We start from the raw sequence: 12735 nt of genomic DNA, 5'->3' as shown, positions 1-12735 counted from the left end.
TATGTATATACTGTACATACATATATACTCTCTCTGTCTCTCTCTCTTTTGTATCCATTTTCATGATTTCCAATTCTTCCTTGGCAATTCTTCACTCCTTCAAGCTTTCATCCGTGCAGCTAAACAGAGTGATGCATTGGCCAGATTCTGATGAAACTCAGGAGCAAGATTTTTAGAAGGATTATTTTTGAAATGTTAAGAGCAGGTTCAAATGTCCTTTTTCAGGTCTTCAGAACCTGCTGGGCAAAACATTCCCAGACATTCCCCCCCCCCCCCCGGAGTAGAAAAGGTGCTGAAATAAAAGATATTGTTACATCTAGCAGAACCTGGCCTTTCAGCTTCAGCAAAGGAACTTTGCGGAGTGTGGGGGCCTTTGTCCTTAAGAAAAGAGATAGAACCACATTTCTTGCCAGCATTCCCTCCCTTTCCAACAATCTGAGTTTAAATTTCGTGGTGATATGCCTTCGTGCATTGCAAGCCATTAAGTTTAGTGTATTATCATTTTATGACAGAACAATATGCAGCATTGTTTCTGCTTGCCATTTTCAGGTGTTAATTCATGTAGAATGGATGTGGGGGGGGGCTGGGTGCCACCCTCCGCTCCTGAACTACAGATGTTTGTTCAAACATCTGTTGGGAGCTCCCACACATGCAGTTCTCCATGCAGGGGCTTTGTATAGGTGTTTGATTATGAATGTATTAGGCGGAGCCTGATATCCCCTATCACTATATGTGTTCATTCCACACACAAATCCTAAAACAGGGCAGTTGTCTCAGGGAAAGAGAAGTCAGTCAACCACCCTCTCAACATACTGTTACGGGCTGGGGGTTGGTCTGAATTACCTTTCAGGGGGTCTTGCTCGCAACTAGGTTGGTCAGTAGGCCAATCAAGTCTTGGAGGCCACACAACCCAGCCAACCCCCCTTCCAGTAATGTAAATTTTAGATACTGTATGCAAGAGGGCCTGTATTTGAGGGCCTTTTTGGTGGCCGCTCCTAGGCTGTGGAACTCCCTCCCAACGGAGGCTAGGTTTACTCCCTCTCTGCCATCTTTTCAACGGCAGGCAAAGACCACTTTATTCAAGAAGGCCTGTAACTGGGCCTGTGGGTTTGGTGCTTTTTTTATTCTGTTATTGTTATTTCTTTATTGTATCTTTTATGTGTTCTATTGTTTCAATCTATTTTAAATTTCTTTTGTAAGCCTCCTTGAGTGCCATTTTTTGGGTAGGAAAGCAGGGTATAAATAAATAAAGAGGCAGGCTGAAAACATATGCTTGTATTGCATCTATATGCAGAATATTACATACACACACACACACACACATGGCCCATGTTTTACTAAGGACAGGTTCCCAAAACCAGGGATTGTTCCCTGGTAAATAGGGACATGTGGCTCATATCCCTTTGTAGATTCCCAATCAGGGCTCTTTGTTCCCATTTTAGGGGATAGACTACAGAAGCAATATTAGCTTTCCCATTTTTAAGGCCCTTATCTGGGTGCTCCTGCCAAGTGACATTCAGCAGGTGACCACTAGGGAGAGATCCTTTTCTGTGGTGGCACCCTGACTGTGGAATATCCCCCCCGCCCCAGACAGGCTCACCTGGCACCTATTTTGGGAGCATTTTGGTGCCAGGCAAATACCATTTTTATTTTCCCAGATTTTGTGAGATCTCTTGAATCTCTTAGGCTGCAATCCTGTCCCCACTTACCTGGGAGTAAGACCAGTTGAACTCCATGGGACTTACTTCTGAGTAGACCTGTCTAGGATTGCACTGTTATTTTTTAAAATTCTGTTTAAGTGTGAAGTTTTATTGGTTTATTCTTGGTTGATGTATATGTCAATATTGTATTGATGCTGTAAAGTCATTCAGACAACATTTATATTGGGCTACATATAAATGTAGTAAATAAATAGATATAAACTCTCTCTATACACACACACATATATATATACACATACATACATACATACAGTGTGTGTGTGTGTGTATATATATATATATATATATATATATATATATAATAACCAAGGGTTGTGGCTTCCCCATATCATACTATGAGTAGAAGGAGCTGGGGGGGGGGGGGATGAATTAATTTTAATTTAATCACAGATGCCAAAGGAAAGTGATACACAACAACAAAATACATTGGCTAATAGACACTCACATAAGCCAATGCATAGATCAACCTAAATATGTTAAGATTGTGGAGGAACCAAACAGCAAGCCGGACATTGCAGTAAATCTTACTGGGATGAAGTCTGAAAATCGTATTTGGGAGAGTGGCTATGATATAATTTGAAAAGCGGTTGCTAATCTGTGTGGATGAGAACTTGGTTACTTACAATAAGCTATGTGATTATTATTTTTTGCCCCTGTTTTCTGCAGCAAGAAGTTGGTGAGACTAGGAACAATTTAGACTTTAGGAAAAACCATCACAAAGTCCAGTGAGGAGGTAGACGATGAACAGAATCTTTTGTCCAAAGATCCATAGAATGGCCAAATTGCGGGGTGACATGGGGTTGTGGATGGCACCTTTTATAATATCTGCATACATTGCCTGCCAATTCAAATTTTGACAGCTGGGCCTGTCCTTAAGCAGAGTGAGGCAGCTGCCTCCAGTGGCTGATTTCAGATATCTTGAAAAGGCAGCAAATGGTTAGTTATTTAATTTATTAATGTTATATTTTTACTGCCAGGCAGGGGGATTTTCTGTTTGCCTCAGGTGGCAAAATAAGCTGGCTAGCCTTGGGTCCTGATTGGTTGGGGAAGGGCACAATTTGACACTCTTTATCATGAAGCAAAATATCTTGGGGCCAGCCCTGGTAAAACCTCTGGTTAGGATGTGGCCAAAGCAAACTGTAAAAACAAAAAAGAGAAATGCATTCTGGGGGCAGAAGCCAACGCTGCCCATCTACTAGCAGAACTGGCCGTCGTTTCTGGTCCATGTGCAGCCAGCCCTGCCAATTCTGTTCCACCAGAAGCCCCTACCACTTCCGGAATGATGATTTAGCACTTCTAGGACAGCCTCAAATGAGTTGAAATGCTAGTTTCTGGAAGGGGGCAGGTCAGCAGAGCTTGCATAAGGGAGATCTCTCCATCTTCTCCTCTTCCAGAAATGAGTGCTTCTGCTCACTGGGGGGCTTGCCCCCAGAAGCGCTAAATTGTCATTCAGCAAAAGGTAGGGGCTGCGTGCGGAATGGAGTTGGTGGGGCTGGGCATGCATGGACCAGAACTGGCAGCCAGCTCCACTAGCAGATGGGCAGCACAAGGTCTGTCCACAAGGTCGGTCAGGCACCAAGACAGTCTGCTGGTATTTGGTATGTAATTAACAGCTATTGTCTTATATTATCCACGTTTGTAGCTTACACACACACACACAAAGAGAGAGAGAGAGAGAAAGAGAGAGAGAGGAGGCTGGTGGGTCCAACTTTGGTGGGGCGGTAGAGCCATTCTGGGTTTCAGTCAGAACCAGCCAGAGCTCTAAAGGAGCTCCCCAAGGTGCTGAAACTTACCCCCCAAAAAATAGGTTCGGCACCTTGGATAGCTCCTTTAGAGTTCTAGCTGGTCCTGGCTGAAACCCAGAATAGATTCACAGCCCCACCAAAATCAGAAGCACCAGCCTCCACTACACCCATGCACCATCCCTGATTTTTGCTCTCTCCCTATGCTAGTATTTTAAACATCTATTCTGAGATTGGTCTTGAATGTTAAAAAAACAAAACAGTCTGCCCCAGAAACATTTTTTATTATTATTATTTTGGCACAAGTAACATCACAGGTAAAAATCTGTAGGTATATGGGCTGGTTGTGATTTGAACTGCTCATTTGGATCCCTCAGGAGACTCTTCCTTTGTCAGATCCTATCACATTTTGTTGAGGTACTGCATTATTTATTTAAAAAATGTGGATTTTAGAATTTCACAATATTGCACATTTCTGCTGAAACATCTTTCAGTCTCCCCCCCCCCTTTTTTTTTCTTTTTTCTTTTCTGAGTTGGCGCAAAGCAAGTTGCCTTCTACAGAGTTGGACCTTTGGTCTGTCTATCCCAGTATTGTCTGCTCTGACTTGTTTTGTTTCCAGGGTTTCGGGTGCAGGCCTTTCCCAGCACCTCCTACTTGGGCTTGAACATGAGGCTTTCTGCATACAAAGCATGTGCTGGCATTATTTGGTAGGATCAACTCAGTGCCGGATCCAGGTTTTTGAAGGCCCTTGGCCTCAGTGAGGCCCCTCCCTCAATGAGTCTATCTTCTCACCACCTTTCGTGAGATTTGCTATTGTTCCTCATTATCTTCTCATCATTGCCACCACTTGCTTGCTTGACAGGCAGAGAGCCAGTAAGCCAGCAGGCCATGACATCTACAGTTCCTCCTTCTCACCACCACCATTGTCTAGGCAAGAAGGAGAGACAGGTGGATAAGCAGGTTGCAATAGTAAGGATGAAGTGCAACTCCAGGGGGCTTTTGTCAGTGGGCCCTGCTGTGGTGTGGGCCTTCGACAGGTGCCTGACCATGCTGACGCTTGATGCCAGCCCTCGGTCAATTAAAAGCCTGAGTATGACTACAGTTGAACTTTGGCATGCCTTTGACCAAGTTCTCTATGAAGGAGATTGTGCTGAGGTAAATCACAGCCCTTTCCAAAAGTTGCTTTCAGCAGAGTAAGACTATCCTGAAATGTAATTAGGGAAGAATTAGATAACTGGAAAAAAAAGAAGTGCAGTAATGGGAAGAGTAGACTGCTGTGGGGGCAAAAGAGTGAAATAAAATTACCACAAGCAGCCATTCAAACATGAAATGAGATCCTTCAAAGGATTTTCTATGCTTCAAAGACTGGAGAAGTCTAAGTAATCAGATGCTAGGGGAAGATGCTGTGTGACGGTCTGAGGCCTACAGAGGCGAAGGGAAAAGGACAGGCTTCCAGGCTTGGAGTTTTCTGTAGCAAGGAGGTTACCCTGAGAGGCGTAGTTTCATTTCTCTGGCTAAATGTCAATTTCATTTCTCCACTTAAGTTTCATTTCTTCAGGTCTGAAGTAGTACTTTTGGTTTTGAGGGAGGAGGATATATAAAGACAGCGAGAGAGCCAGTAAGAAGAGAAATAGCCAGAGCCTGAAGTGAGAGCAGAGTCTGAAGAGTGAGCAGGAAGAAGCAGCCTAGAAAAGTCTAAAGACAGCTAGGGTAAAGGAACTTGAGTTTTGCCAATTTTCTTCTCTTTTAATGCCTTTTGTATCACTTACCTCTGTTGTGTAAATACCTTTAGTTGTGATTTGTTTGCTTTAAATCTACTGGTCAACTGTTGTGGTTAAAGCCTATGTCTGCAGTGTCAATCACCCCATGTCTACAGCCTAAACTCCACGTTACTGGGAAGGGGAAGTTAAAGAAGGAAGATGGGACTCTTAAGGCAGCAAAAAATCCTTAAGAACTTGCTCAGGGGTCCAGGTCATAAGGGGAGCCCTGACACACTGGGTGAAGGATTTTCTCATACTTTCCACAGAAGTTCTATCAACCATTTCTGCCTAGAGGTTGCTTATTTCTCCAAGCTTATTTTGCAACAAAGATAGAGAGCAAAAAAACAGTGGAAGAAGGATGTGGAACAAGGGCTCCTGTGAGCCCATCCGGTTTTCATACCTTGTTGATCTCTGGTGCTCGCACTCTGGCTCCTTCCACCTCACTGAATGCTCGGTTGATTGCAAACTGTATCGCCAGGCCTGTCATGGTCCCAGTGGAGAGGGGCTCAATCTTGCGAACAGCTTGCAACAGGCTGGCCTTCGCACGGTGTGTCTTGAGGGATAATTCATTCTTGACTGCGCTGGCATAATTGATGATACCAACCCGAGTGGCATTGGGTCCCACGTCAAGCGACTCAATGACCTGGGACAGGAAGACTTTGATTTTCTCAAATTCATTGGGACGCACACTCCGGGAGCTGTCAACAATGAAGACGAGGTCTGTGGGTCTTGTCCTACACTGGGCACCTGTGTGAGAAAAGCAAATAGCACATTTCAAAATTCCGAAGAAGGACATTGGCAAAGCTAAGTGCACTTCCCTTGGAGCAAACTCCACTGAATACCATGGGATGTACTTCTGAGTAGACGTGCATAGGATAGCTTTGTTAGGGTCCTTCTCTACCTGACTTAAAAACCATACAGCCTTTGATTATGTCCTTTGCAGCCAAAGATGGAGAAGCTCCATACAGTCAGTCAAAACAAGACCTGGAGCTGACTGTGGCTCAGATCATGAGCTGCTTCTTGCAAAATTTCGGCTTAAATTGAAGAACGTCGGGAAAACCACTAAACCATTCAGGTATGACCTAAATCATATCCCTGATGAATATACAGTGGAGGTGAGGAATAGATTTCAGGGATTAGACCTGATAGACAGAGTGCCTGAGGAACTATGGACGGAGGTCCGTAACATTGTTCAGGAGGCAGCAACGAAATCCGTCCCAAAGAAAAAGAAATGCAAGAAAGCCAAGTGGCTGTCTGATGAGGCTTTCCAAGTAGCTGAGGAAAGAAGGGAAGCGAAAAGCAAGGGAGAAAGGGGAAGATATACCCAACTGAATGCAGAGTTCCAGAGAATAGCAAGGAGAGACAAGAAGGCCTTCTTAAATTAACAATGCAAAGAAATCGAGGAAAACAACAGAATGGGAAAGACTAGAGATCTCTTCAAGAAAATTGGAGATCTCAAGGGAACGTTTTGTGCAAAGACGGGCATGATAAAGGACAAAGAAGGCAGGGACCTCACAGAAGCAGATGAGATTAAGAAGAGGTGGCAAGAATACACAGAAGAACTATACAGGAAAGATCTGAATGTCCCTGATAGCCATGATAGTGCGGTCACTGAACTTGAGCCGGACATCCTAGAGAGTGAAGTCAAGTGGGCCTTAGGAAGCATTAGTAACAACAAAGCTAGCGGAGATGACAGTATTCCAGCCGAGCTATTTAAAATCCTAAAAGATGATGCTGTTAAAGTGCTGCATTCAATATGCCAACAAATCTGGAACACTCAACAGTGGCCACAAGACTGGAAAAGGTCAGTTTACATTCCAGTTCCAAAGAAGGGCAACGCCAAAGAGTGTTCAAACTACCGCACAATTGCACTCATTTCACATGCCAGCAAGGTGATGCTCAAAATCCTACAAGCTAGGCTTCAGCAGTATGCGAACTGAGAACTACCAGAAGTACAAGCTGGGTTTCGAAGAGGCAGAGGAACTAGAGATCAAATCGCCAACATTCGCTGCATCATGGAGAAAGCAAGAGAATTCCAGAAAAACGTCTATTTCTGCTTCATTGACTACGCTAAAGCCTTTGATTGTGTGGATCACAACAAACTGTGGCAAATTCTTAAAGTGATGGGAGTACCAGACCACCTTACCTGTTTCCTGAGAAACCTGTACCAGGGTCAAGAAGCAACAGTAAGAACCAGACATGGAACAACGGATTGGTTCAAAATTGGGAAAGGAGTACGACAAGGCTGCATATTGTCACCCTGCTTATTTAACTTATATGCAGAGTACATCATGAGAAATGCCGGGTTGGATGAATCAGAGGTCGGAATTAAGATTGCCTGGAGAATTATCAACAACCTCCGATATGCAGATGACACCACCCTAATGGCAGAAAGCAAAGAGGATCTAAAGAGCCTCTTGTTGAGGGTGAAAGAGGAGAGTGCAAAAGCTGGTTTGAAACTCAACATTAAAAAAACGAAGATCATGGCATCTGGCCCCATCACTTCCTGGCATATAGAAGGGGAAGAAATGGAAGCAGTGACAGATTTTACTTTCTTGGGCTCCAAGATCACTGCAGATGGTGACTGTAGCCATGAAATTAAAAGACGCTTGCTCCTTGGGAGGAAAGCTATGGCAAACCTAGACAGCATAGTAAGAAGCAGAGACATCACCTTGCCGACAAAGGTCCGTCTAATCAAAGCTATGGTTTTCCCAGTAGTAATGTATGGCTGTGAGAGCTGGACTATAAGGAAGGCTGAGTGCCGAAGAATTGATGCTTTCGAACTGTGGTGCTGGAGAAGACTCTTACGAGTCCCCTGGACTGCAAGGAGGTCAAATCAGTCCATCCTAAAGGAAATCAACCCTGAGTGCTCATTGGAAGGACAGATAATGAAGCTGAAGCTCCAATATTTTGGCCACCTAATGCGAAGAGAAAACTCCCTGGAAAAGACCCTGATGCTGGGAAAGACTGAAGGCAAAAGGAGAAGGGGACGGCAGAGGATGAGATGCCTAGATAGCATCACGGATGCAATGAATATGAACTTGAGCACGCTCCGGGAGAGAGCGCAGGACAGGAAGGCCTGGCGTGCTATGGTCCATGGGGTCACGAAGAGTCGGACACGACTGAACGACTGAACAACAACAATCAAGTAATGGTCTGGCTGGGGAATGCTGAGAGTTGCAGGACTTTTTTTCTGTCTAAACATGCATAGGATTGTGCCTTAAGAAAGTAAAGCAAAAAGAACTTGCATAGTCAGCAAGAAATGATACAGGTAAACACATGAACATGCTTTTGGAGTGGACTGGATGAATCTGAGGTTAAGTCCTTCTAGGCGACAGGTTTTGAAACATTTTGGCTTAGGGTTTTCTAATATCAAATCTTTGAATGTCAACAAAGATTTTCCCACTACAGATCACACATACTTGCACATCTCCCCCATTCCCTTATGCGCTATTTAGAATGAACTGTCCATGATCCACAGAGACAATAAACAAATGCTGAATCAAACTGAGATCTTCCTTCAAATGGAGTACAATCAACACATGGAATACAATTAACTTTGGGGTCGCATGCTAGGTAGATGCAATAACCATAAAGATATTATTTGAGGATAGCCTTGTGTTGGGTCCATCTGAAATATGATAGTAATGCATCTTCCTTGATGCATAATAGATGAGTGCCAGTCCTTTTGAGGTGTGGGGGGGAGGGGGTGCCATGGACCTCATGCATAGAGGGGGAAATGTCAACATTGATAGACAGAAGAGAAGGAAGAGGGACAAATGAATAATCAACCTGTTGGCATCTCAAAGTCTTTAAAAGGCCATGGATGAGTGGGGCAGATAGTATCAATGTCAATAAAATGTACGGTCAACTCAATATGATTTCTTGCTGTAGCTCTAGTGAAGCAAGGAATTAAGATTTGCACAGATAAGGCAGCATCTTGCACAAGGCCAGTAGGAAACGGATGAACTGCTTTTCCCTCCCATGCCACTAAAATTAAATGGGAACCCCTTTATCAGTGCTCCAAGATAACATGTGGTTCCATTGGCATTAGGCAATCCATACACCTCTGGCAGGTCTTAGAATGGGGTGCATATATTACGATCAGTACTCTAGAACCGAGGAAATAACCAAGACATGGCCAAAATACGCACCTTGGTGGAAATTAAATTTGTCCCCATATAGGGCACCTCAAGAATAAAAAAGGTAAACACTCAGACCACAGAATTCAGATAACAAAACTGAGATGCTGCTATGCATTTAGCTGTCGTATTGACAATGAACCTGATCCAAAGCATACCTCCCACATGTGAATGTTGTACCTTGTCTATAAGACTAAAAGACAGCATCCACCTGTCTTGTAACAACATGCCTTATCTCATAGGGTGCTGCTGGCTCTGACCAAAGCACCACTGTAGCCCAATGGTGATGCACATGGTTTGCACGCAGACCCAACTTCAATCCCTGGCATCTCTAGCTAGGACTGGAAAAGATTCCTGCATGAAACCCTGGAGAGCTGCTACAGTCACTATAGACAATAATGAGTTTGATGGACCAATGGTTTGACACAACATAAGGTAGCTTCCTATGTTCCTAATCAAGTCCAGCATCTTCCTTCCCACAGTGGCCAACCAGGTACCTCTAGGAAGCCCAACAGCAGGACATGAAAGCAATAATGCTACACACACACTTACTTGCCCTCCCTAGTAACTGGTATCAGTGGCATATTGACCCTGAAACTCGAGATTGCATGTAACTATCACCCCTAATAGTCATTGATAAACCTAGCTTCCACATGCATTTCTAGTGCATTTGTGGTTTTCTGGATAAGACAAATAGATCTAATGAATGAACTGGTGTGAATGGGGAATTCTTGTATGGGTGATATCATTTGTACACTCACATTTCCCCTCTTAAATCCATTGTATGGACTGCTGCTGTCTTTAGAAGATCTACCAATAATATTTGTACTGAAATCCTCCTGCTGCAATAAGTTCCACAGATTAACTATGATAGGTGTTTCTTGTAATACAGTCTCTTATCTTCCAGATGGACTCATTGGCTTATTTTTCTTTTTTTTTAAAAAAAAAAAAACCCTTTTCACTAGAAGTATCTCTTTTTAGTTTGCCTTCAGATGCCATCTTGATTAAATGCAGATCCTATCTCAGAATGTGAACTTCTGTAGACATCAAAAGTGCAAAGTCCATTGAGAAAACTGTCAGTGACATTTGGAGCTTGTTCATGGTACCAGAGATTGAAATCAGGCATGGGAACAGCAGCAGGCTTCACTGAGATGAGCAGTGGTGTTCAAGTGGTTCTCATTCTATGGTACTTCAGTAACATAAGGTTGCAGTTGGTGTGTACAACCAGAATAAGCCTGCAGCCTCCAAGCCAGAAAAGTCTCCAGTATAAACTTTTCGACTGCAAGGTTCAATAAGGATTATTTCTATACAAGGAGGGAACTGCAGGCTATAGACCAAGTAAAAACCTAGCAGAGAGGCTTAGCTGAATAGACTAATTTCTACAAAGATGTTATTCTACTGAGGCACCTGACACACTCCAAACCAAAACTTGGAGGAACTGACCAAGAATGAAGTCTCTTGTCCTAGGATGCTGAAACTGATGAGTTCTAGGAACACCACTCATGCTGTGTGTTTTACTACGGAAGAAAAGTTAATACTGTTCCTGTATTACATCAGGGCGTGCGCACGTTTGCTTGCTTTCATCTCAGCTGCTATTCCAAAATAAAGAAGCAAGGATCTACAGGGAAGAGAGTCTTGAACTGGTATAACCTTGGGGAAATATGTGTATACACACACATACCAGAGTTCACACATCTTCCTTTCTCTTTCTGTGTTTCATTTCCCTTCTCTCCTCTGTGCCCTGTGTTATCCTAGCCTCCTGGCCCAAAGGGAATGACTAAGGGTTTGCAAACTAACCAAGAGATTCCATGACTTACCTCTCAGCTGAGGAGGGACCCCATTCACTCCCTGCTCCTGAAAGAGAAGCAGCACAGAGAGCAGGACGCCAGAAAAAAAGACTGTCATGATTGCTGAGATGGAGGCAGACTGTGGAGTGGCAGACTCCGGCTTTGGCCCAGAGGTATTAATGGGCCACTCCTCAGAAAGGTGGCAGGCCAACCTATAACACGTGTGAACGATGGGGTGGGAGGGAAGAGACTGAATGGAAGTGTGGAAGGATGAATATTGACAAGGAAAGGTCCCCCGGCCCTTCCCCTAGCCTGGATTTGCGACAACGGCTTCATTGCTCGACTAGGAGGTGGGAAGTAGTAAAAGCGACCAGCAACAGCCTGGAATGCAGGGAATTTGAGACCTGAACAGTGAAGCCAGTCAAATCAACCTGAAGAAAGGGGTATATCTGCCAATCACCGGCTTTAATCTGGCCGGGGGTCTGCCACAGTAAGTAAACTGTCTCCAGCGTGTTGAGGCCAATGTCCTTTCTGAGTCTGAGACCACTAGGGACTGGGACAGGATGGGGTTGGGTGGGTTGTATAAATAACTGCATGGACACATGAAATGTAAAAAAAAAATTAAAGGCTTAGGAAACAGTTTTCCCCTTAATTTTTTTGTGAGTACAACTAGTAGTCTTTGAGGGAGAGTGGATGGATTTTTGCAATGGGGAACTGAGGGAAAGAGGAAGAGTTAAAGGTGAGGTCAAAGGAAGAGGGTGGAGGGATTAGCTAAAGCAATTCATCTCATGATGCTTGTCTGCATCAAAACGTTTATCTTAATGCATTGTGAAGAAATGGGGGGAGCGGGGAGGGTAGAGTGTATTTGTGTTGGCTGGAAATCTGCACCTTCACTCAATTCTTCAACATGTTTGAGACATGAAAGATAACAAAAGATAACCTTCCAATAGCTTCTGTACAACAAAAGGCACAGAATATATGGGCCCAGAAGAAAAACAAACAAACCCACTGCTCATTAACAAAACTCTGTGTGTGTGTGTGTGTGTGTGTGAGAGAGAGAGTGAGATTAATTTTCCAGTTAAAACTCAGTTCATGAAAACACCACTTTTAGTTTTAAAACACTTCCACTGAAAACCATGGGGGATGTTACAATTATGGGGACACGCGGGTGAGTTAGTTACCTCACAACTGGATTATTGCCATGCACTCTACATGGGGCTGCCTCCAGAAAGCGGTCTGGAAACCTCAATTGGTCCAGAGTGCCGCGGCCAGGTTTTTATACTGGGCTGAGTAATGGCAGCATGTTCCTCCTTTATTTTAATGGCTTCGTTGGCTTCCAGTCTCTTTCTGGGCCAAATTCAAAATGCTGGTTATGACCTTTAAAACCCTACATGGCTTGAGACCAGGATACTGCCACTGTGACTGACATCCTATACAATCTGCTCACCATTTCAGATCTTCTACAGAGGCTCGATCTTCATGTTTTGCATTAGGACACATCAGAGAACCTTTTCCATAGTTGTTCCTTGACTCTAGAAAGCTCCACCAAGAGATGCTCAACTTGGCCCTTGCGGGTGGCTTT

The 12735-nt window shown here is 43.9% G+C and overlaps 1 protein-coding gene across 1 annotated transcript in view; it reads right to left on the bottom strand.

Moving 5' to 3' along the window:
- Nucleotides 1-11271, bottom strand: part of MATN1 (matrilin 1) — a 42050-nt gene extending 30779 nt beyond the window's left edge. Inside the window, exons 1-2 of the mRNA XM_084814399.1 lie at nt 11184-11271; nt 5625-5971 (exon numbers count right to left, since the gene is read on the bottom strand). Of these exons, the coding sequence (XP_084670525.1) occupies nt 5625-5971; nt 11184-11271 (435 nt within the window). The remainder of the gene's footprint in view (nt 1-5624; nt 5972-11183) is intronic.
- Nucleotides 11272-12735: the final 1464 nt, after the last annotated feature.

Source organism: Heloderma suspectum, chromosome 10 (genome assembly GCF_057233095.1).
Source record: "Heloderma suspectum isolate Gila_16-S chromosome 10, 16-S_ref, whole genome shotgun sequence".
Lineage (NCBI taxonomy): Eukaryota > Metazoa > Chordata > Lepidosauria > Squamata > Helodermatidae > Heloderma > Heloderma suspectum.
This window is presented reverse-complemented; position numbering and strand designations above follow the sequence as displayed.